Source organism: Aulonocara sp. 'chitande type north' Nkhata Bay, linkage group LG8, assembly GCF_057382095.1.
Source record: "Aulonocara sp. 'chitande type north' Nkhata Bay isolate Kocher_YH1m ecotype deep benthic linkage group LG8, A_spYH_male_GT1.1, whole genome shotgun sequence".
Lineage (NCBI taxonomy): Eukaryota > Metazoa > Chordata > Actinopteri > Cichliformes > Cichlidae > Aulonocara > Aulonocara sp. 'chitande type north' Nkhata Bay.
Window position 1 is genome coordinate 1,583,173 of NC_141351.1, and position 24,837 is coordinate 1,608,009.

General features: G+C 42.3%; 1 protein-coding gene across 3 annotated transcripts in view; it reads right to left on the minus strand.

Annotated features, from left to right (window-relative positions):
* Positions 1–24,837, minus strand: part of LOC147322797 (putative uncharacterized protein MYH16) — a 60,025-nt gene that overhangs the window by 32,977 nt on the left and 2,211 nt on the right. Inside the window, exon 1 of one of the 3 annotated variants that reach the window (XM_086304971.1) lies at positions 10,734–10,900. The exons of 1 other annotated variant lie outside the window; for it this stretch is intronic. In XM_086304971.1, coding sequence (XP_086161097.1) covers positions 10,734–10,865 — 132 coding nt within the window. In that variant the 5' untranslated portion in view covers positions 10,866–10,900. Of the gene's footprint in view, positions 1–4,297; positions 5,066–10,733; positions 10,901–24,837 lie in introns of those variants that run through there. One more of the 3 variants, XM_086304970.1, reaches the window with a different exon arrangement.

Genomic DNA, 24,837 nt, shown 5'->3' on the forward strand with positions numbered 1-24,837 from the left:
AGTAAGGGTCCTAAGCTAGAACCCCTATACTAAATCAAGCCTACCCGGATTAACAAGGTCCATGTCGGGTGTTGAGGAACCAGGACACCCTGATGAGAAGTGGGCTACTGGAACAAGACGGCATCGATACTGTCCTTCATAGCTGGTTCCTCACAGGCTATATCCTTCAACCTGTTATTATCAGTTATCTACCCGTTTAAATTTTACTCTTCGCTATCCATTTTTCTGTTGCTTTTAGCTAACTAGGGTAGGCCCAGCTAGAATCCCCATGATAAAACACACATCCTTGTCTTACAATGATGTATTTTAATATATATATTAGGGGTGCAACGATATTCGTATCGATATTGAACCGTTCGATACAGTGCTTTCGGTTCGGTACGCATATGTATCGAACAATACAAAATTTGTAATTTATTTTATCAACTTTCCTTCTGACGATGCTGTCTGTGTTGAGCGCTCAGTGAATCTGCGTTCGACTACTCCGCCTAGGCTGCACTGTCGAGCGCAGATCCACTGAGCGCTCAACACAGACAGCATCATCAGAAGGAAGAGCGCAGGGCAAGCTAGCGAGACAGAAGTTAAGCTCTCCTTGCAACATGGCAAATTGAACCTCCCACCCTCATTCAGATCTGGTGTTTGGAATTATTTTGGTTTTCATGTGACGTATGACCCTGAAGGTAAGCGCGTCATGGACTAAAGTAAAACAGTATGTTGGATGTGCCACGCAATGCTTAATGCTTAATTACATGGGTGGGAACTAGTGTGTTAGCGCAGTTAGCTCGTTAACGTGTTGGCCGTCTAGCCCCACGCACGGGGCGATCAGGGGTAGCTCGTTAACGGAGATTTGCTGTGTTGTGGCGTTAAGGTCATTTCAACGAGATTAACCTGAAAGCACTAGTGGGAACACAACGAATATGACTGCACATTTACATCATCCTAGTGCAAAGACAAGTGGAAGCAGACAAAAACAACAAGCATGCATGCTACAAACTTTACCCGAGTCATTTAGACAGCCGTTAGCACATGATTCTCCTTATGGGGACCTGATATGTTTAATATGCTGCTGAGAATATAGCCCAAGATGAGTGATCAGATACAGGGCTCGCAAAATCGCTAGCCCGACGTCCTGGGGCTAGCGATTTTTCCAGTCGGGCTACCAAAATCTATCTCTTCCCTGCCCGTCGGGCTATTGTAGGAAGGAAAAATATATGTCAATACTTTTGCATTCTTTCGGAAATGTAGCTGGGTAATTATGTCATTGGCATCGGTGAGCCACTGTCAATATGTGACATATTGAAATCGCGTTTGAATTTGCGCTTGTTTTTTGCTTTCACTTTGCAATCACGCGAACTGTGTATAGAGAGCGACAGCACTGATTGGTGAGTGATGATAATTTGCGCACCAATTCCTCTGACATCGTCTTATTAATCGTTAGCTTACTATGCAAACATGACAAGTGAAATCTCCCGCAGCAAGCTTAAACATATGAGAGGTTGATCGCGCAGAGAATTGCTGAGCGTTATGTGAGTGCCTGTGTAAAAGCAGCAGGATATATATTTTAGTTCTGCTGAGCCACCATGAGCCAAACAGGCACATGGGTCAATACATGAGCGGGACACAGAAAGGAATTGGCAAGAATACCAGAGGCGCAAAACACCAGCTACTGGTAGACAGAACAGTCAGCCGAGACTGCAAGACCTGCCTGGATTGATTACAAGAAGGCCTATGACTCAATGCCCCACAGCTGGATACTGGAATGCCTAGAATTGTACAAGATCAATGGGACCCTAAGAGCCTTCATCAGGAACTCAATGGGGATGTGGCGCACAACACTAGAGGCCAACTCCAAGCCCATAGCACAAGTTGCCATCAAGTGCGGGATCTACCAAGGAGATGTTCTGTCCCCACTGCTGTTCTGCATAGGCCTGAACCCCCTCAGTGAGATCATTAACAAGACTGGCTACGGATACCGACTACGGAACGGAGCAGTTGTCAGCCACCTCCTGTACATGGATGACATCAAGCTGTATGCCAAGAGTGAACGAGACATTGATTCACTGATCCACACTACCAGGCTATACAGCAATGACATTGGAATGTCGTTCGGACTGGAGAAGTGTAGTCGGATGGTAACAAAGAGAGGGAAGGTAGTCAGAACTGAGGGGATTGAACTACCAGAAGGCAACATTGCAGACATAGAGGACAGTTACAAGTACCTGGGGATCCCGCAGGCGAATGGGAACCATGAAGAGGCCGCTAGAAAAGCTGCAACCACCAAGTACCTGCAGAGGGTCAGGCAAGTCCTGAGGAGTCAGCTAAATGGTAAGAACAAGATCCGGGCCATCAACACGTACGCCCTGCCCGTGATCAGGTACCCTGCTGGGGTAATAGGCTGGCCAAAGGAGGAGATAGAAGCCACTGACATAAAGACAAGAAAGCTCCTTACCATGCATGGAGGGTTTCATCCCAAGTCCAGCACCCTGAGGCTGTACGCTAAGCGGAAGGAAGGGGGCCGGGGACTGCTGAGTGTCAGCACCACAGTCCAGGATGAGACAACGAACATCCAAGAATACATTGGGAAGATGGCCCCAACTGACCAAGTGCTCAGTGAATACCTCAGGCAGCAGAAACCCAAGAAAGAGGAGGGAGACGAGGAACCATCATGGAAGGACAGGCCCCTGCACGGTATGTACCACCGGCAGATAGAGGAGGTGGCTGATATCCAGAAATCCTACCAGTGGCTGGACAAAGCTGGACTGAAAGACAGCACAGAGGCACTAATCATGGCAGCACAAGAACAAGCTCTGAGTACAAGATCCATAGAGGCTGGGGTCTATCACACCAGGCAAGACCCCAGGTGCAGGCTGTGTAAAGATGCCCCAGAGACAATCCAGCACATAACAGCAGGGTGCAAGATGCTAGCAGGCAAGGCATACATGGAACGCCACAACCAAGTGGCCGGCATAGTGTACAGGATCATCTGTGCCGAGTATAACCTGGAAGTCCCGAGGTCAAAATGGGAGATGCCCCCAAGGGTGGTGGAGAATGACCGAGCTAAGATCCTGTGGGACTTCCAGATACAGACGGACAAAATGGTGGTGGCTAACCAACCGGACATAGTGGTGGTAGACAAACAGAAGAAGACGGCCGTAGTGATCGATGTAGCGGTTCCAAATGACAGCAATATCAGGAAGAAGGAACATGAGAAGCTGGAGAAATACCAAGGGCTCAGAGAAGAGCTCGAGAGGATGTGGAGGGTGAAGGTAACGGTGGTCCCCGTGGTAATCGGAGCACTAGGTGCGGTGACTCCCAAGCTAGGCGAGTGGCTCCAGCAGATCCCAGGAATAACATCGGAGATCTCTGTCCAGAAGACCGCAGTCCTGGGAACAGCTAAGATACTGCGCAGGACCCTCAAGCTCCCAGGCCTCTGGTAGAGGACCCGAGCTTGAAGGATAAACCGCCCGCAGGGGCGTGCTGGGTGTTTATATATATATATATAGATGTAAAATTCTGTAAAGAACAACATTTGTTAAGTGTTATACCTTGTTTACCTTTGAAACGAAATAGTATTTAAAGCTTGTCCTGCTATGCTAGCTATAACTCAGCAGTGGCGTTTTAGCTAGCATTGCTATTAGAACTACTGCTAATATTTTTATACTATCTAAGCATTTCACAACGACTGTCACTTAAAAAAAACAAACAGTTTATACTTTTGATAACTTTAACTTCTACATGCTTTCTTGTCTATATTTACTGCGTTATTTAAGGTGCAAAAAAGCCCCAAAAATTCATTTATAAGAGCTGCTAATATCTCTTACCTTTTCTACCACTTCATACACAGTCTCAAAAGCCAACTACAGCCAAAAGCCAAAAACTACAAAATTGTCCTGGTAATTCACAACTGCTAGACTATAAGAGAACATATGCCACTATTACTTTTTTTTTTTTACTATTTATACTTAGTTTCAAATTCTTCACTTAGCTTAAACTCAAGTTTACCATATGTCACAGGAGGAGACACAGAGGTATAAGCAATAAAATAATTATTATAAGTAATAAGGAATATAATTAAATATACAAATAAAGAATAAAATGTCAGGCAACTGGCATTTTTAACATTTACCTGCCTTAGTTTGTGGTGTTTACTGGAGAACTTAAATATCTACAGAGTAACTTGTGTGCTTTTCCTGCTATGAAGACACCGGTTATCTTAAAAAACCAAAATTCTCCCAGCACAATATATACTCCAGAATTAGCCTAATATATGCTTTACTTTATTGTATGCTTTACCCACAGCTGCTATTCTGTGCTCCAGTGTGGTGCTATAGCTATCCCAATCCAGTTCCTCAGGTTCTGGTTCTGGTCCATTATCTGCGTGGTTCCCATTGGCTTCCTCTGAGTCATCAAAAATGGGGTGACGACACTGATTTCGTCTCCCAGACATCATCTCTGTGGTACTTCCTCTACCGTACACGCTTCCAACTTCACCTGCCGCAGCTTGCCCAACAGTATTTCCGTCCCACAGCTAGGCGTAACTGAGCCTTTTTCTCTTCCTTTGACTGGGTGTACAGCTGTTCTGGTTGTTACAGGTGGGTTTGAAGAGGAGTGACAGTAGTAATTCCCTCCCTGGTGTTGCTCTCGTCTATACTCACCCTACAGATCCCCTCCCTTACACATTTGCAGCTCTGCTCACCATTCTTTTCCTTCCTTAATCTATCAGCCCTGTCTTTCTTCTTTGTTTTTTTTTATCTCGTTCTTCCACTCCCACTCAATCAGCCATATGGGTGTGCTGGTATAAGCTGCTGGAATCCAAACATTCCTCTGTACTTGGACCTCTTTGAAATTGCCACTATTTGGTCCACTCTCAAGGCTGTTTCACCACAAAGGCTACCTCTGCTGCTTTATTCCCTTGCTGTAGTCCAGAAACAGGTGGTTCTCCCTAGTTTCTCGGGTGGGGATCCAAGGGTGTCCCACAGGGATGGTGGTTGGTGTAGGATGTCAGGTCCAAAGAAAAGCCTGTAAAGTTGTGCCTTTCTACCACAGAAACGCAGCCCTCAGCTGTACCCTCAAAGCCCAAGCAGAGAAAAGAAAAAACAAGGGCAGTAAGTCAGAATGCCTTTTCTCCTCTCGGTTATAATTGACATAAATGTCATGTGTGCCCACGCCCACATGGTCCCCCACAATGCCACAGCATTCATCTTAGCAAGAACAAAGAGGCGTATTGTGCTTTACATTTAAGTGTTGATAGGGGGGGTTTCCTTTGTTTTTTTTAATGAAGTTACTGAGACCCCACAAAGACTTAACCAAGCATTTCCTTATTTGAGCTAACATCAATAATGGAGATGGTACTGTGATTAAGACAAGAACAAACTTGTCAGTGGAAACTGATTACCACAGGAATATGGTGGCTGTACTGAAGCATGATAGGAGTATCATTAATGTATATATGTTATTCTTTTGAGTGATACAAGTAAAGAACAGTATCTCACATATTTTTTGTTTTAAGTTATTTTTAGGAAAGTAAAAGCCTTGGTATGTAGCATGCTACCTGTACATAATGATGTATATTTATGTCACAAAACACAGCAGAAACTATAATGAGTAAATATGTAACATTAATTATATCTAACATATATATAATTGGAAGTATCAGGAAAAACAAAATCATGTGCTGTATATGACTTATCCCCCTCTAAACCACAGAATGTGCAGCTAAAATCACACACGACCTTCCTAACTTACAAAGAGTTAGAATAACACTGAATTTAAAGTCGTCCAACAGTGGACACAGATATATGAGGCAGGACAAGCCAATGCCATCATGAAAGATATCCAGCCACAAAAAAAGACAAACATAGGCTTTCTGAGAATTTATACTGTTTTATTTTGACAATGCGGTCTGGGTTCTTATGCAGAGTGGCAGCACAGAGAGTTCTGTTCATGTTACTCCCACTAGAGCTGGAGAAGCCTGAGCCTGTGCTCGTCCAGGCTGCCCAACCAGACACTGCTCATGTCCAACACCAACACTCGCATATCTGACAAGCAGCTGCCAGTGACTCAGACACACAGATAACTCGAGACTATATCAGATTTTCATTATACCAACTCTAGAACCAAGTCACTTTATGAAACACAGCACATTTCCTGTTTACACTGCTGTTTTAGGTCTTATTCATTCATCCAGAGATTGAAATGACAGCTGACTGTGATTACAGAGTTATAATGTAATGTGAGGACATGGTTACTAGGCAAAAGCATAACAGGAAAGCCCTCTGGTTACATGTCTTTGGCTGTGTTGGCTTTCTCAGTGCCAAATGCAGCCAATAGTTGTATAGTGTCTCAAGCTCAAAATATTGCCACATTGAGGCCAGATGCCTGGTATTTAACTGACAGCCATCCTTTTAACATCATCAGGGTAAGATGAGTGATAACCCCAGAGGGAAGGGGAGGCTACGGGTTCATCTGCTGGATCTTTTTGCACAGATTATTTAAATGCTAACACTCCTGAGAAGCTGCACTTTTTCATAGCTGTGCTTTGAGCAAATTTAATTTAATATCTGACTACAGGAATGTCAGTCTTTACAATAACCATTGTCTTGTGCTTGCAAATTGGCAACCATCCCATTTATCCGGGCTCGTTATTGCTACTAGTTTTAAATGATCGCGTGATTTCCTTATGCTGGGTTTTTTTGTCCTCCTAACCTAAAAGCAGACATCTTTTGCATATAAGGTAAATGTGTCTGGTGCAAAGTAAAGGAGAAAATATAAAAACTTCATCATGAAATATCTTCCAACTACAAAAGTAATGTGTCTCTAGCATTATTTCGCAGGCTTTCCAGTTCCAACTCCTGTCAAAATTTATCACTCCTGACTAATTTGTTCTTCCATTCATTTGCTCGCTCCCTCTTGCCCTTGAAGTCAATCTTCTATTCCCTAGCTTCTCTTTACCCTACTCACTCCTCTTCTTTACACTGCTCATTCATCTCTCCCTGCCAGTCTTTTGTCCCACAGTTCGCCTCAGGCCTCAGAAACTCCAAAGTCTATCCAGGCTGAAAGTTTTTCCACATGCAGAATTGGGGCATCTGGATAGTGCTGCAGGAAGGCACATTTATTTCCCATTAGCAGTAACTGGGCGGTAAACAGTGGCATTTTCTGTTTATATCCATTTGTACCAAAGTTGGTCTGAATATCAGAAAAAGGAAAACTCTGCTTATCATGCAGTGTCAACCCTCAAATTCCTCATTTAGTTTTACCATCTGTTCTTTAGTATTGCCTTTTTTTTTTCTGTAGCCACACTAACAGGTCAGGAATGGAAAAGTTTGTCAATTTAATTTAAACTCAGATATCATATTAACTATGGATGTGCTAGTACTATGCTTGTTCTGCAGAAACCTCCTGAAATTTTTAAGCCAAGGCAGAGTTTAAAAGGTTGCAGTTCCACAAATGGACACTTGGTTTTAGATCCAAAAGTGACTCAATCGCCATATACTTCCATGTTAAAATACCTAACTTTAAAATATGAAATAACACGTTTAGAGGCTAGTAGGAAGTTTTTGGCTTTTACTGTATGTATAGTTTGCCCCTTCATAACAAATGTGCATTCTGTCATAACTCATTCTGTCATTTATCTATATACTGGATTTTTTTAACGTACACTATAAGCCGGAGTTTATTGTAGGGTTTTTACCTTACAATATAAAGCACCATAAGGCAACTACTGTTGTAAATTGAATTGAATAGTATTAATTTGAGTTGATTTAGGGCTACTTTGACTGACAAGTATTCTGTCAAAAGGATCTGTAGCTGATTGGTGTCTGCTGGCCTCACTCCAAATAACTAACTTCAAGAAAAAAACTGATACGGAGATGGGCCACCACATACGACAGGAATAGTTCCATAAACTAGTTGAAATCATATAACAAAGCTGGTCATTCAGACCAACTTTGTACTAATTTGTAATTTGTGACCTTTCTCTCTATTGACCCAAACCACGCCTGTAAAATGCCACCACAGCATAACAAAGGTGCTGGGTGTCTGTACTGTAGGGGTTAAAAGATTTGAGTTTTTCTTTTTAATTTGTCAGCTGTCTTTCCACAAAACCAGCTGTTGAAAAGGAAAGCAAAATGATCTTTTTCACAGGCTGGATTGAATCGCTTTAGTTTAATATTGGAAAGCCAGACCAACAAAGTGGAAAACTTTCATCTTTTTGGTTGTTGAGGTTGACAGTCTAATAGTATATGACCCTTTATTAACAGTAAGCCAACAGAATGTCAATCTGCCAGAACAGTGTTGACCTAACAGGGCAGATATGCATCAGGGTTGATTCATAAGGAGGATTTTATTGTACCCCAGATAACAGATGTGTCCCTTAGCAAACAACTTGGGTAATGAAGTCTGAGACAAAACTCCCCTTGGAAAACTGGAAGTCTTCCTTAGCATTAAACAAGTCTGACAAGGGGTCACATTTTTCACTGCAGTCAAATCTGGAGGTCTCCAAGATATGAACTCTGCTGGCTGATCTGTCTCCTCCGCAGATTCACGTCATTATTTGTGGCTGGCTAATCTAAGCAGTGAAAAAAAGACACAGTGGGAGCCAGTGCACACCTGGTGATTTCAATAAAAAGTTATGTTCTACTCTAAAAGGGTAATAAAAAGGGGGGGGGGGGGGGGGGATTATAGTCCTAACACTTTGTCTCTGCTGAAGTAACTTTATAAAATTTGGAAGAATGCTGATTATAAAGGAAATTCTTTTCCTCCGAATTAAACCCACTTTAAAGACTTACTTGTTATATCAATAAAGAAAGGAAGATCAGCTGCAAGTCATCAAACAAAGTGACTATGCAGAAGAAATCTTCTGAAGGTCACTGTAATTAGAGGCACACAAGGACAAGAAAGATGATTGCTGGTAAAATACAGTGACAAAGGCCACGGTCCAGCTCCTTGAAAGCCTTTATGATGTATTCCATCAAAGCCATATGAAAAGTCTGCTAAGGCACTCAGCACCAATAATGACCAGATCCCATGGGCAACCCTGGAGCATTTTCAACAAATACTGGCAGCAGCACTCTCACACTAAATCCTCTGCCTGAAGGATGGATTTATTTCTCACAACTAATAAGTTATCTTGAAGCACCTAAATCTCTCTAAATAATGCCCTAACTCAATACAACATAGAAAGCAGTTATTTGAACTTTTTAAACTTTCAAGTTTTTCTTCCTGAGACATCCTAACATCAGGATTTGTGTTCAGTAAAAAGGAGCTTCTGGTTCAACTTCTAAATAATGTTTTATGGAAAAGCCGCACAAGTATAAGAAGTCGATACTGTTGCACTTGTCAGGGTTAGGTTCAAATCTTCCCCTTTATATTGAATTGTCACCTATTAACCAAATAGAGACGTTATAAGAGAAGAAGCTGTCAGGCCAAATTTAGAGTTGATTTGAACAGTAACATCTTCTAATTGTGTAACATAGCTAAAATCCAACCTAACCTACTTCTAACCCCATCGCCAAGGGGTTCACTGGTGGAAGTTAACGTTGATGTAACTACCAAAAATCTTAAACAACAGAAACCTTTGCTTCACAAAGATTGTCTGAAGCCTTACACACAGGCTTCCTAGACATGCAGAGCACCAAAACAGGTAACACAAACTAAGTTAACCCATTGTTGATTTGGAGACTAGGAGAGGGGATGGTGGCCAAAAGCCCAGAGCTCATAGACAGGTGAAGGTTTCTGTTTTGTCATGTTTGTTTAGCATAGAACTCTGGGCAGTATCACAACCAGAATGGCAAGACCACCAACAAGAAGAAGAGACTGTCCCACATTTACACTCCAGTTTATATCTCAAACAGCCTGGTCCTGCAAAAGTAGTACTTGATTAGTACCTAATAGTACTCTGAAGTTGTCATAGGAGGTTACTCCTAACCTATGTTTTCAAGAAAATCTAAATGGATTTTTATTTTAATGTGAACATTTTTTGATGTAGATTAGTTAAAATGATTACTTTCTTTGTTTCCCTAACTGCTTAGACTTAAACCTATTGTTAGAGTAAGGGTTAGGATTGGGGTTGGAGTCATCACCAGACTTAATCCTCAGTGGGTAAAAGCTGAGTTCACACGTGTCACTTCAGGTATTTGCAAATTAAGAAAAAAGAAACGATATCATTTATTTGTAATTTTGCTTTTGTGCTAATGCTAGTTTTGTCGTGCTTCTTTAATGGACTGACAAGAAAATGGTTGTTCTATTTCTCCTATGAAGCTATAAAGAAGGGAATGTGCCACTCAAACACTCCTCCTTGGAATAAACCAGTAATACTGTGAGTCTGAAGCCAAGGAACAGTATGGTGCCCCACAGCACTGACAGCAGTCTGGGTACAAAAACAAATAAAAATAAGATACTTTGTGCTTCTTCACTACATGAAATAATCAGTTGGAAAATAGTCAGCACAGCAAGAAAAGGAAAATCCAGATTTAATACGACTGCCACAGTGACTCCATCCCTCTCTCTCTTTCTGTCTCTCCCTCAGCAAAGGTATCATTATCCACTTAATTTCATACACTAGGGGCTGGTATAATGACCACGTTCAAAATCCCTTATCGAGCAGAAATTCAAGCTTAATCACAAATTATGTGAGTTCCAAAGTATCAAGTTAGTGAAACAAAAGAATTTCTTATTTAAAGGGGAAAGGGAAAGAATAAAGTTGAGGCATAGAGGGAAAAGCAGCAGAGACTTACAGCTCGGTATTTAGTGGCCACCTCATTCTTTTCCTTGTTAAGCTGGGTGTTCTGCTCCTCTAGTTCACGGACCTTGGAAAGGAGCCGGTCACTCTGCTCTATGGCTCTCCTGAGCTCCTCTCTCTCCCTCATCCCTGCTTCTTCTGTATGAACGGGCTGCAAACACAGGGACCTGACCCGCAACACCACTCACACACATCTGCAAATACACGCATGCATACAGAAGGCTTGGTATTTCAGCTAGGCTGTCTGGTGCTCTCACTGAGTCTCTCTCACTTTTGTTCACTGCTGTCTGGCCTTCCCCACTCCCCAACTCCTCCAAATCCACATCTGACACACACACAAGCCCACACGTCAGGGAATTTTGCCCTGTAAAAGACATCCAAGAATCCACCAGTATGAGCCCACATTTTCTCCCCTTTTACCTAACTGGCCTCCTGCTGGTTTGCACTGCAACAATAAAAACTAACAACTGTGCTGCTGGAAGTAAGTAAGAAATCAAGCAAGAGGTCAGCTCTCTATCATAAGACTGGTAACTCTGGATCTCCTGCTGGTGGGGGTTTTATAATAGAAGGTCTTCTCAAAATCCAGGCCACGTTTTTGATTAATGTACACCACAATTCAAGATGTCCTCAGGATTTGAATCAGTGTATGCCAAAGACTAAAAGCCAAGCTGGAGGAGTCTAAAACAAAGCTGAAGCCAACAACTTATCTAGTCACTGATAGAGTTGCAGTGAAATAAGAAAGTTGACTAGTTTTTCACCATAAAATCCCAGCTAGCCTACACTGTATGGCCACAAATAAGCTACATAACCATGTACCCGGCCCATGAATATCAGTTTTTGTGCCGATATTAATGCTAGGAAAGAATTCGAACTCTGCAGTTAGCAGCAGAGCATAGGTGACTTTTAAGCACAAGGCACCTTATCATAAGCAACCCCACTCCATAGCTTCACATGTTCTTCTGCAGTTGCTGCAGTTACTAAACCCTTCTGCTTTACAACCTGGTCTTTAATTCTGACCTCATTAGCCGTTTCCAGGTCCAAACTCTGCTTCAGGTCCCAAAGTCAGGAACACTGCAGCATCACTGAGAGTTAAAAACTGTCTAAATCCTTTTGTCTTTAATAAAATGATCAGTGTGGCTGCTCTACCAGGTGTAACATTGAAGTCTAACATCCATGAAAACAGAATTTATTAAATTTAACAGAGTTAGAAGTCAGCAGGAAGTTAGCTTGCTAGTTTCCATCTAAAGATGATACACCATCTTTCGACATAAATGAAGACAGGAAACTAAACAGCAGTGATATTTGTAAGGTTACTGAAGTTGGGCTAGCTGGTATATAATGATGTGGTGGCTAGCTACACAGCTATGGTTAGCATAACAGAAACAGTGAGGCTGGAGGATGAATGCTAACTTTTTTCCACTCGATAAAAGTTAACGATGGTTAGGGACAAATGCAATCACATGGCAGGAAAAAGATTTTTAAACGGACCAAACGTCAGTCAGGAGAACAGCTGAGATAATCCATCCACATGCTCAACTCTGCTGCTTAACACACACATGCATGTTCCTTACAAATGTGGTACTATTTAGGGGAAATAAACAGGTTTCCATCAGAGTTATTATAGTTTTTAATGTCTAATTATTTTTTATATTTATTTTTATTTTAACGTTTCTTTTAATTCAGTTTAATTTTAGTTAGTGTCCAGAGTGGGTTTGCTCACTTTGCTCACTCACTTTTAATTTTTTTGTCAAAGGTCTGCTTATAATAACCAGTACCCTTGCTTTCCAAAGGCGTAAGATTTATTTTCAAGAAGCATCAACCAAACACACATTTTCTTACTTTTGTGCTAAGTTTAGACAACCATTAGGATGTTGCTTTCTGCTGTAGCAAATGTGACCTTGAAATAGAAGCAAGGAATTTCTGAACCCTCTGATTATGAACAATAGTATTTGTCTATACTGCAAATAGAAATGTCAGCTGTTCTGCACTGAATTCTTAGACAGGGTATTTTAACACAATAAAGCCCCGCATTAAATGTAGTGCAGGAAATGGTTTCAATTCCACACAAAATGCACTATCCAAAGCAACAGACCTTCTGTCTGCTGCATACATTTAAACTTTCTGCCAGAACATATATATATTTTCTTTTATTTTCTCTGCTCACCTAACAAGATTCTGCAAGTAATTCTGGCATAACTTCTAAAAGAAACAAGAAGTGGATCTGGAATAAAACAATGTCATTATCCATTGAAGAATGGGCCTTACACAGAGTTTCTGTCTGATTTCTCAGACTTTATATCTAATTTAGTTCTGAGCTCAGATAAAATAATTATTGTGGGTGATTTTAACATCCATGTAGATGCTAAAAATGACAGCCTCAACATGGCATTTAATCTGTTATTAGACTCAATTGGTTTCTCTCAAAATGTAAAAGAACCCACCCACCACTTTAATCACACTCTAGATCTTGTTTTAACATATGGCATAGAAACTGAACATTTAACAGTGTTTCCTGAAAACCCTCTCCTGTCTGATCATTTCCTGATAACATTTACATTTACAATAATTGATTACACAGCGGTGGAGAGTAGACTTTATCAAAGTAGATGTCTTTCTGAAAGCGCTGTAACTAAGTTTAAGAATATAATCCACCCACTGTTATCATCTTCAATGTCCTGTACCAACACAGAGCAGAGCAGCTATCTGAACGCTACCCCAACAGAGGTCGATTATCTTGTTAATAATTTCACCTCCTCACTACGTACCACTCTGGATACTGTAGCTCCAGTGAAAACTAAGGCCTCAAATCAGAAGTACCTGACTCCATGGTATAATTCTCAAACACGTAGCCTAAAGCAGATGACTCGTAATCTGGAGAGGAAATGGCGTGTCACAAATTTAGAGGATCATCATTTAGCCTGGAGAAATAGTTTGCTGCTTTATAAGAAAGCCCTCCGCAAAGCCAGAACATCTTACTATTCATCACTGATTGAAGAAAATAAGAACAACCCCAGGTTTCTCTTCAGCACTGTAGCCAGGCTGACAAAAAGTCAGAGCTCTTTTGAGCCAACCATCCCTTTAACGTTAACTAGTAATGACTTCATAAACTTCTTCACAAATATAATTTTTATCATTAGAGAAAAAATTACCAGTAATCATCCCACAGATGTAATATTATCTACAGCTACTTTAGTACCATTGATGTTAAGTTAGACTCTTTTTCTCCAATTGATCTTTCTGAGTTAACTTCAATAATTACTTCCTCCAAACCTTCAACGTGTCTTTTAGACCCCATTCCTACAAAACTGCTCAAAGATGTCCTGCCATTAATTAATTCTTCGATCTTAAATATGATCAACCTATCTCTAATAATCGGCTATGTACCACAGGCCTTCAAGCTGGCTGTAGTTAAACCTTTACTCAAAAAGCCATCTCTAGACCCAGCAGTCTTAGCTAATTATAGGCCAATCTCCAACCTTCCTTTCATATCAAAAATCCTTGAAAGAGTAGTTGTCAAACAGCTAACAGATCATCTGCAGAGGAATGGTTTATTTGAAGAGTTTCAGTCAGGTTTCAGAGCTCAGCACAGCACAGAAACAGCTTTAGTGAAGGTTACAAATGATCTTCTTATGGCCTCTGACAGTGGACTCATCTCTGTGCTTGTCCTGCTAGACCTTAGTGCAGCATTCGATACTGTTGACCATAATATCCTATTAGAGCGATTAGAACATGCTGTAGGTATTACAGGTACTGTACTGCAGTGGTTTGTATCATATCTATCTAATAGACTCCAATTTGTGCATGTAAATGGAGAGTCCTCTTCACACACTGAGGTTAATTGTGGAGTTCCACAGGGTTCAGTGCTAGGACTAATTCTGTTTACATTATACATGCTTCCCTTAGGCAGCATCATTAGAAGACATAGCATACATTTTCACTGCTATGCCGATGACACCCAGCTCTATCTGTCCATGAAGCCAGATGACACACACCAATTAGTTAAACTGCAGGAATGTCTTAAAGACATAAAGACCTGGATGGCCGCTAACTTTCTGCTTCTTAATTCAGATCAAACTGAGGTTATTGTACTCGGCCCTGAAAATCTTAGAAATATGGTATCTAACCAGATTCTTACTCTGGATGGCATTACCTTGGCCTCCAGTAACACTGTGAGGAACCTTGAAGTCATTTTTGACCAGGACATGTCCTTCAAAGCACATATTAAACAAATATGTAAGACTGCTTTCTTCCATTTGTTCAACATCTCTAAAATTAGAAATATCCTGTCTCAGAGTGACGCTGAAAAACTAGTTCATGCATTTATTACTTCCAGGCTGGACTACTGTAATTCATTATTATCAGGATGTCCAAAAAACTCGCTGAAAAGCCTTCAACTAATCCAAAATGCTGCAGCAAGAGTACTGACAGGGACTAGAAAGAGAGAGCATATTTCTCCTGTTTTGGCTTCCCTTCATTGGCTTCCTGTTAAATCCAGAATTGAATTCAAAATCCTGCTCCTCACATACAAGGTCTTAAATAATCAGGCCCCATCTTATCTTAATGACCTTGTAGTACCAGATCACCCTGTTAGAGCACTTCGCTCTCGCTCTGCAGGCCTACTTGTTGTTCCTAGAGTATTTAAAAGTAGAATGGGAGGGAGAGCCTTCAGTTTTCAGGCCCCTCTTCTGTGGAACCAGCTTCCAGTTTGGATTCGGGAGACAGACACTATCTCTACTTTCAAGATTAGGCTTAAAACTTTCCTTTTTGCTAAAGCATATAGTTAGGGCTGGACCAGGTGATCCTGAATCCTCCCTTAGTTATGCTGCAATAGACGTAGGCTGCCGGGGGATTCCCATGATGCATTGAGTTTTTCCTTTCCAGTCACCTTTCTCACTCACTATGTATTAACAGACCTCTCTGCATTGAATCATATCTGTTATTAACCTCTGTCTCTCTTCCACAGCATGTCTTTTATCCTGTCTTCCTTCTCTCACCCCAACCGGTCGCAGCAGATGGCCCCGCCCCTCCCTGAGCCTGGTTCTGCCGGAGGTTTCTTACTGTTAAAAGGGAGTTTTTCCTTCCCACTGTTGCCAAAGTGCTTGCTCATAGGGGGTCATATGATTGTTGGGTTTTTCTCTGTATCTATGAAGCGCCTTGAGGCGACTTTTGTTGTGATTTGGCGCTATATAAATACAATTGAATTGAATTGAATTGAATTGAAAAGAAGGTGTTAAAAAGCATATGCTGTGTTACTGTACAGAAAGGCAGGCTCGCACGCACACACACACACACACATGCACAAAAACCTGTTGCTGCTTGAGTGCTGGTATCTGAAAAAGAGCTGTCATTAGTTGGGCTGTCAGAGATCTGACAGCCAGTTCACTGCTCATGCCTGACAAACTGTACAGTTCGTCAGCAGGGAAAGTAGTAAGGGCATTATCATCTTTCTTAAAGTGTGTGCCGATAATTACCACGTTGTCCAAACACGGTTTAGCACATGTGTATCGCCTGACACACCTGAACTTCCTTTTGCCTGTAGTCAGATTAAACACACAATACCTTCACCTGTCAGTGCGGGACTGAATGTCTCACTTAGCTTCAATCTGCACGCCGATGCCAGAAAAAGAAGAGGAAGACAAATATGACACATCAATGGTTCACCTTTAGCATGATCACAGGGATTAACCCCTTATGCCAGCACCAGTGTTGATATTGCACAAATAAAGTACTCTCTTTATTGCAGCGCATTCCCGCTTTGTGTGAAGGCCGGGGATTACACTTGAGCAAAGGTGTCATGTTTTGACTTGAAGCTCTGAGGTGTTTCTGCACCTCTTGTCTCAGAAAAAAAACTTTCCAAGTGTCCATCTGATTCGTAGTGCTGTAAAAATTGTTTGCACTCCCTGAATATACTTTGAAGTCAACTGAGGACTATGAATATGAAAAGGGGACTTATTCTGTTGTTCTGTTCTTAATCCATTTCCACTTTTATATTGATTCACAGTTCAAAAATAATCCTATTTAACTTATTCCTTGTCTTCTGAAACAAACCCCCTCCCTGACTAAACCTTCTTTTGAGTGGCTGCTACTTTTACAGTTTTTTCTGATTGCTTAAGCACATTTTTTGTAACTATTGGCTAATTTTGCAAAACTCTTCACACAAATAAGAAAACCTGTCACCCAATAATCAAAACATTGTAGTTCTCTTGCAAAAGCAAACACAGCTAGATTAACTCTTCACACCTTCGTAAAAATGGTGTTTCCGTATCAAACAGTACACACAAGCCATCATCTACTAAGCACACAATGCGCCAACTGCACACTGATGGTATGAATACAAAACACATCTGGCTTTTGCTTCCTCTGTGCACAAGGTAGGCTATGTCAGTTTGAGCTACTTCTGTCATAGATCCATAAGCATAGAGGAATCCAAACTTCAAGTACTGGTGTTTATTCACACACATCAAAACAAACACAAGTGTTTATTTCCAAGTATAGGATTATTTGCAATCGCCATAATGACTATATGGGTTACTTGGTCTGCAGTGAACATGCTTCCTCTGCCCCCAGCATCTGGTCATCTAGCAATTCTGTAAAGTAACAATTTCCGTATTTTTACATCACTGGTATTGGTGTGTTTCTCATTGGCATATGGCAGTGCTACAAATCTTTGTGCGAAGTGACTATACTCACCGATTCTCATTTCAAGATGTCCCTATGGTACTTGCTACAGTGTAGCGGCTCGAGTTAGGCTGGACCCGTTGGCCAGCTACCCTCAGGGTCATTCCACGGTTGATTACATGGTCCACTATTGTAGCTCTGATGTCATCAGCAATTCTATTTCTTACTCTTCCTACCCTTCCTCTCCCCCCTCCTCATCTTCCTCTCCCCCCTCCTCGTCTTCCTCTTGCTCCTCCTTGTCCTTGTTGTCCTCTTCATCCTACTTCTTCACCTCCACGTCCTCTTCCTCGGCCTCCTCTACTTCTCACTCTTTCTGCTCCCTCCATTGTACTCCGCACACACAGCTTACCTGTATTATAGTGCTTAGGCTGATTGCAAAGTGAACTAATTATCTAAAAAAGTTTTCACATGTGAAAGTGTGCCAGACAGTTGGCAAATTAGTGTTAATGATAGCCATACATGTGTATACTTTTGCTAGGAGTGTGTTGGAAATTTGGTAATTGAGTGTTGTGCAGTGAATTGTGCCTACAGTTTTGCAAAGTGTGTGTTACAAAATTGCAAACTGAGTGCAAAGCAGTTTTTGTGCTTTTAGTTTTGCAAACTCAGTGAGTGGTTTTGCTATAAGTCTGAATAGTTTTAGAGATTGTGCTACAGGAATCACAGTTAGGGTTTAAGCATTCAGAAAAAACTGTAAACAGAAGATTGCAGGTGGGCGGGGCTACTGTTCTTATTACCATCATTAACATCCAAGAAAAAAATGTCTGCGTACACGGATTGCTTGCATACGTGTGCTGACCTCTAGTTGTGTAACTATGTTTAATATTTGTAATAATATAATGTGTAGCAGAAAACAAGGACAGCCATAATAGTTACTCTTTAGAATAGAATAGAATAGAATTCAACTTTATTGTCATTGCACATGCACAGGTACAGGGCAACGAAATGCAGTTTGCATACATCCAGAAGTGCTTTAGTGATATAGATATATTACAATATATATTAGCAATAATATAGATATGTGAGTATATTACAGAAATGGGTCTATTATGGTATGTTATAATGTACACGGTATGAAGTATGTTGTGAATATTCTATAACTATAAGTATGTACAGGCTGTAGTGAGTACAAGCTATGTACAGGATATGAACAGGATATAAATATGAAAAACTATACAGAATATGAAATAAATAACTTTACAGAATCTGGGATATACAGCTATACAGAAATGGGAACTATGCAAGTTGTAAACAGTTGTAGGATTAAAGATTATCGAATGTACAGAATGATTATTTACACAGAGCTATACAGTAGTGCAGTTAAGATAAGTGAGATATAATTCCTACAGAGGCTATATAAAGTGCTAGTGGTTGTGAGTGGTGGTTCAGTCCATGTTATTATTGTGTTTGAGGGTACAGTTGTCCATTGTGGGTGTGTGTATGTTCAGTCCATGAGTTTAACGTGGGTCAGATGTCAGGAGGCAGAGTTCAGGAGTCTGACAGCTGTGGGGAAGAAGCTGTTCCGGTACCTGGTGGTCTTAGTCCGGAGGCTCCTGTGGCGCCTCCCAGAGGGCAGGAGGGTGAAGAGTCCATGTGATGGGTGACTGGGGTCTTTGATGATTTTCCCAGCCCTTTTCAGACACCGCTTCCTGTAGATGTCTTTTATGGCAGGAAGTGGTGCTCCGGCGATGCGCTGGGCAGTTTTCACGACCCTCTGCAACGCCTTCCGGTCCGAGGCAGAGCAGTTCCCGTACCAGACTGTTATACAGTTGGTCAGGATGCTCTCGATGGTGCAGCGATAGAAGTTCACCAGGATGTCTGAGGACAGGTGGTTCTTCCTCAGAGTCCTCAAGAAGAAGAGGCGCTGGTGAGCCTTCTTGACCAGCTTGGAGCAGTTGGTCGTCCAGGTGAGATCCTCGGAGATGTGGACTCCCAGGAACTTGAAGCTGCTCACACGCTCCACAGCCGTCCCCTTAATGTGGATGGGTGGATGTGGGTCAGCATTCCTCCTGTAGTCCACGATGAGCTCCTTGGTCCTCTCGGTGTTAAGCAGCAGGTTGTTTCTGTCGCACCACTCAGCCAGACGATCCACCTCCTCCCTGTAGGCGGCCTCATCGTTGTCACTGATGAGGCCAATCACCGTGGTGTCATCTGCAAACTTAATGATGGTGTTGGAACCATCAGCAGGTCTGCAGTCGTGGGTGAAGAGGGAGTAGAGGAAAGGGCTCATCACACAGCCTTGTGGTGTTCATTGTGATGGTAGATGAGCAGCGGTTATCCAGCCGGACATGTTGGGGGCGGTTGGTCAGGAAGTCCAGTAACCATTTGCAGATGAGGGAACTGATACCCAGGTCTGTCAGTTTCCTGATGAGTTGTGAGGGGTGGATTGTATTGAATGCTGAACTGAAGTCTATAAACAGCATTCTGGCGTAGGTGTTGTTGTTGTCCAGGTGTGAGAGGACAGAGTGCATTGCGATGGAGACTGCATCCTCTGTGCTCCTGTTCCGGCGGTATGCGAATTGGTGGGGGGGAGACAGGATTTGAAGTGTGCTAGGACCAGTCGCTCTAAGCACTTAGTGATGATGGGGGTGAGTGCTACTGGGCGGTAATCATTAAGGCAAGATGGGTTGGAGTTTTTGGGTATCGGGATGATGGAGGTGGATTTGAAGCAGGCCGGTACCACAGCGTGGGCCAAGGACAGATTGAATATGTCTGTGAGCACTCCTGCAAGCTCCCCAGAACACGCTCTGAGAACACGCCCGGGGATGCCATCAGGGCCTGCAGCCTTGTGGACATTGATCCTGCTCAGCACCGCTCCTACATCGGTGGGGGAGAGAGTCATAGGTTGGTGGTCTGGCGTCATGTCTGCTTTGGTTGTGGTTGTGGGGTTCCCTCGCTCAAAACGAGCATAAAAGTTGTTGAGCTCGTTGAGGAAGGAGACATCAGAGGATGCGGGGGAGGGTTTGGTGGTCCTGTAGTCTGTGATGGTCTGGAGTCCTTGCCACATGCGTCGGGGGTTGGAGTTGGAGAAGTGTTCTTCTACCTTCTTTTTGTAATGGTGTTTGGCTTTTTTGATGCCCTTCTTTAGATTAGCCCTGGCTGTACTGTAGGCGTGTGCATCTCCTGACCTAAAGGCAGTGTTGCGGGCCTTCAGGAGGAGACGAACATCCCGGTTCATCCAAGGCTTCTGGTTGGGGTACATGGTGATCCGTTTCTGGGTGGTGACACTGTCTGTGGTTTTGGAGATGTAATCCAGTACAGATGAGGCGTACTGGTCCAGGTCTGTGTGGGTGAACATATTCCAGTCTGTGTTTTTAAATCTGTCCTGGAGCACTGCGTCTGTCCCCTCTGGCCACACTTTAATTGTCCTCACAGCAGGTTTCACACGTTGGATGAGTGGTGAATACCGAGGTGTGAGGAACAGGGAGAGATGGTCCGATTGTCCAATGTGGGGGAGGGGTGTGGCTTTGTAGGCTCCAGCCAGGTTGGAATACACATGGTCTAAAGTCTTGTCTCCTCTGGTGTGGCAGGAGACATGTTGGTGGAATCTGGGGAGGACTGTCTTTAAGTTGGTGTGGTTGAAGTCGCCAGCAACAATAAAAGCAGCCTCGGGGTGTTTATTCTGGTGTTTGTTAATGGCTGCAGAAAGTTCTTTCATGGCCAACCTAGCATTAGCGTCGGGGGGTATATACACGGCAGTGAGTATGATCGAAGTGAATTCTCTGGGGAGATAATAAGGTCTGCATTTGACCATTAAAAACTCCGCATTAGGTGAGCAGTGACTCTCAGTAGTAGTGGAGTTCATGCACCAAGCATTGTTAATATAAATGCACAAACCTCCACCTCTGGTCTTGCCGGAGTCATCTGCTAGCCTGTCGGCTCGGTGTGTGTGGCGTCCTGCTAACTCGATAGCATTGTCCGGGCAGCTGTTGTTCAGCCATGTTTCGGTGAAAAACATGACATTTGAGTCCATAATCCGTCTGTTGTTAGTGATGGAGAGCCGTATCTCATCCATTTTGTTTGCCAGAGAACGGACATTGGCGAGAAAAATACTGGGTAAAGGCAGCCGGTGTGGTGTTAGCTTTAGCTTAGCCCGTAGCCCTCCGCGCCTACCTCGCCTTTGTTTACGATCTCGGCGCCGTCTGCGTGCACTTCCGCCCAGCCGGGGAGAGTGGGCAGCCTCCGGTGTTCTGGAGATCTCTGGGATGAGTCGGAGATCGGCGATAAAACTGTTGGAGTTGTGAGTCCAGATGTCCAGAAGCTCTTGTCTGCTGTAGGTCAGCAACGCACAGCAATTCTGGACGAATAATCCGGTTAAAAGTAGATAAAAAACCGCTAAATAGCAGATTCTGGAGAGACACTGAGCCTCGCGTTGTTCACGCGCCGCTGTTCCAGATCTACTGGCGTTTAGATCAACTGGCGTTGGTCGAACAGATGTGTGGCAGTCTTGCGTTTCAGGAGCTGCTACCGACAAACCAGCAAAAAAACGCCAAATGTGTCACCTGTGACACTTGTGAGGTTGTCTCAAACACACTCCGTCAGTCTTGATGCTGTTGAACAACAAAATGTTTAAAAATGTGGCGAGTTTACCTGGTGATATCCTCATGCGCGACGCGATCGCGAAAACAGCAAACAAGTAACACCACGCCGTTGTTGTTCACAGGACAGCAAGAGTAAACGATCGGGAGACTCTTGTCGTCGTTATCGTTCCCCTCGCACGGTTTATTTCTCCGAATTCAGCGTTTTTGCTTCACAACTACAGCGTGCAGTTTACTTTGTGCGCTAACATGGAGTCGAGTCAACCAGCGCCACCTCTGGCCAAGTGCCACAGCCTACAGCCAGATCAACCTGTGACACACATCTGCACCACGTTTGAATTCGTGTCATGCACATTTGTACCTTTCAATTGTGTCTGTTTGTGCGTCATGCAAATAAACCTTTGAAATGAATGAAATGATATCATGTATTTATTATCAGCCTACATTTGTACAAAATGCCAAATGACATACACATAAGAATCACCATCCTGATATCAATACTTTTGCCCATACGAAAAATGTCGTGAACACACTAATATTTCACCAGTGTTGTAACATCACATGTCGTTAGCGTAGTCTGCCTGTGTCTTCCCTCTGCAAACAAACATGTTAGAGTTGGTTGTGATATACAGTCTGCATAAGTGTGGTCAATCTAATAAACATTTATAAGGAGATGGCAGTTACTGTGAATGTACAGCAGTTACACAGTGATTAGTAATAAACAGTCAGACAATGACCCTGACAATCTCATTCAATCTTGCAGATTGCACCTTCTGTGGAAAGTGGTACCACACGGTGTGTGTGGACTTCCCCTGTGCAGAAGGCGACTACAAATGTTGTGGGTGCTAAATAAACAGAAACAAATGATCCCTGTTGTCTTTGCTTACTGATTGTTTTCAGTGTTGACAATCCACATTGCTGGCATTGCATCTTTCAACATGTTTGTGGGTAGATTTGGATGTACCAGGGGTAAGTGCAGCCACTCAGCCTCTACTCAATGTGATCATAGCAGCAGGTGCAGATGTGTCACAAGTTAATCTAGTAGTGGCCTATGGTCATGTGTTAGTGGTGGGAACAGTCATATCCACTCACTCTCACTGGCTGTTTATTACTAATCACTGTGTAACTGCTGTGAATTCACAGTAACTGCCGTCTCCTTACAAATCTTCATTAGATTAACCACACTTATACAGACTGTATATAACTCCAGCCATGTTGATGAATTGCCTATATTGGCTGGAAATATTCATTTTCAGGGAAAAGACACAGACAGACGATGCTTACAGGATGTGATGTGACAACACTAATGAAATATTGATGTGTCATATTTGTCCAAGGTGTATTTCATTGTTATGGAAAAAGAGAATATTAAAATCATGATGACCAATTGGAGTGGTGATTTCTATGACTTTGTGTATATAATTTGGAATTTTGTACAAATGTAGGCCAATAAGGAATATATGATATCATTTCATTCTTTCCAAAGGTTTATTTGCATGACGCACAAACAGACACAATTGAAAGGTACAAATGTGCATGACACGAATTCAAACGTGGTGCAGATGTGTGTCACAGGTTGATCTGGCTGTAGGCTGTGGCACTTGGCCAGAGGTGGCGCTGGTTGACTCGACTCCATGTTAGTGCACAAAGTAAACTGCTCGCTGTAGTTGTGAAGCAAAAACGCTGAATTCGGAGAAATAAACCGTGCGAGGGGAACGATAACGACGACAAGAGTCTCCCGATCGTTTACTCTTGCTGTCCTGTGAACAACAACGGCGTGGTGTTACTTGTTTGCTGTTTTCGCGATCGCGTGGCGCACGAGGATATCACCAGGTAAACTCGCCACATTTTTAAACATTTTGTTGTTCAACAGCATCAAGACTGACGGAGTGTGTTTGAGATAACCTCACAAGTGTCACAGATGACACATTTGGCGTTTTTTTGCTGGTTTGTCAGTAGGAGCTACTGAAACGCAAGACTGCCACACATCTGTTCGACCAACGCCAGTTGATCTAAACGCCAGTAGATCTGGAACACCGCCATCTTTAGTAGTTACCACCAATAGTTACCATGCCTGTGTGTTATCCCTGTTAATATTCACATTACTCAAGTAGGCAACAGCCAAACTATTTCAGGAAAAAAGTAATAAAATCATCATGCAAACTCTGGATCATGCTTTGAAGCTTTGAAAGCTGCTTAGTTAATGCTCAGTTTTAATTGAACACCTTTGCACAGGCAGGTGCTAAATGCAAAGAAAAATCCTGTCACTTATTGAAGCATAAAGAGTCAAAGACTAACAGAGTGTGAACTTGGACAGAAGGATGCAAGTGATAGTCGGTTTACTTTCAAGCCTTTGGAAAAAAAGAACTAATTCTAAATTTTGGGTAAAGTCGGCATTTGAAGATCATTTTGATCTTTTTTAATATTAAAACCTCAGCAGAGATGTCCGTCACCTTTAATGTTTAAGTCTAATCATTCATCACTAATATCCATAAAAAAAGAAATTAATATCTTTTATATTTGCATATGTAGGTGCAAAACAAAACTTCAGGAATTATAAAGTTAGTCTTCAAAATGTGCCTGAGCAAAAGTCATTGCTGGGAGGTTCTTAGTAGCAATGCGTTAAAACTAGTAATACAGTCCCTAGTGAGATCATAATTAAGAACCAGTTAACTTGTAAGTATGGCAAACTGCAATGCCACTAACAACCACTAAATAGCCAGCTCTTAATATGTTTTTGTTTTACTATAGTGAGCCTTAATGACTAATTTCAGGCTGTTCAATGAATGTGCACATTAAATCATTCCTCTGTTAATAAAACGTAAAGGTTTGTGTGATAATGGCCCATTATTTAGTAGAAAAAATCATTAAAGTTAGTTTTTCTAG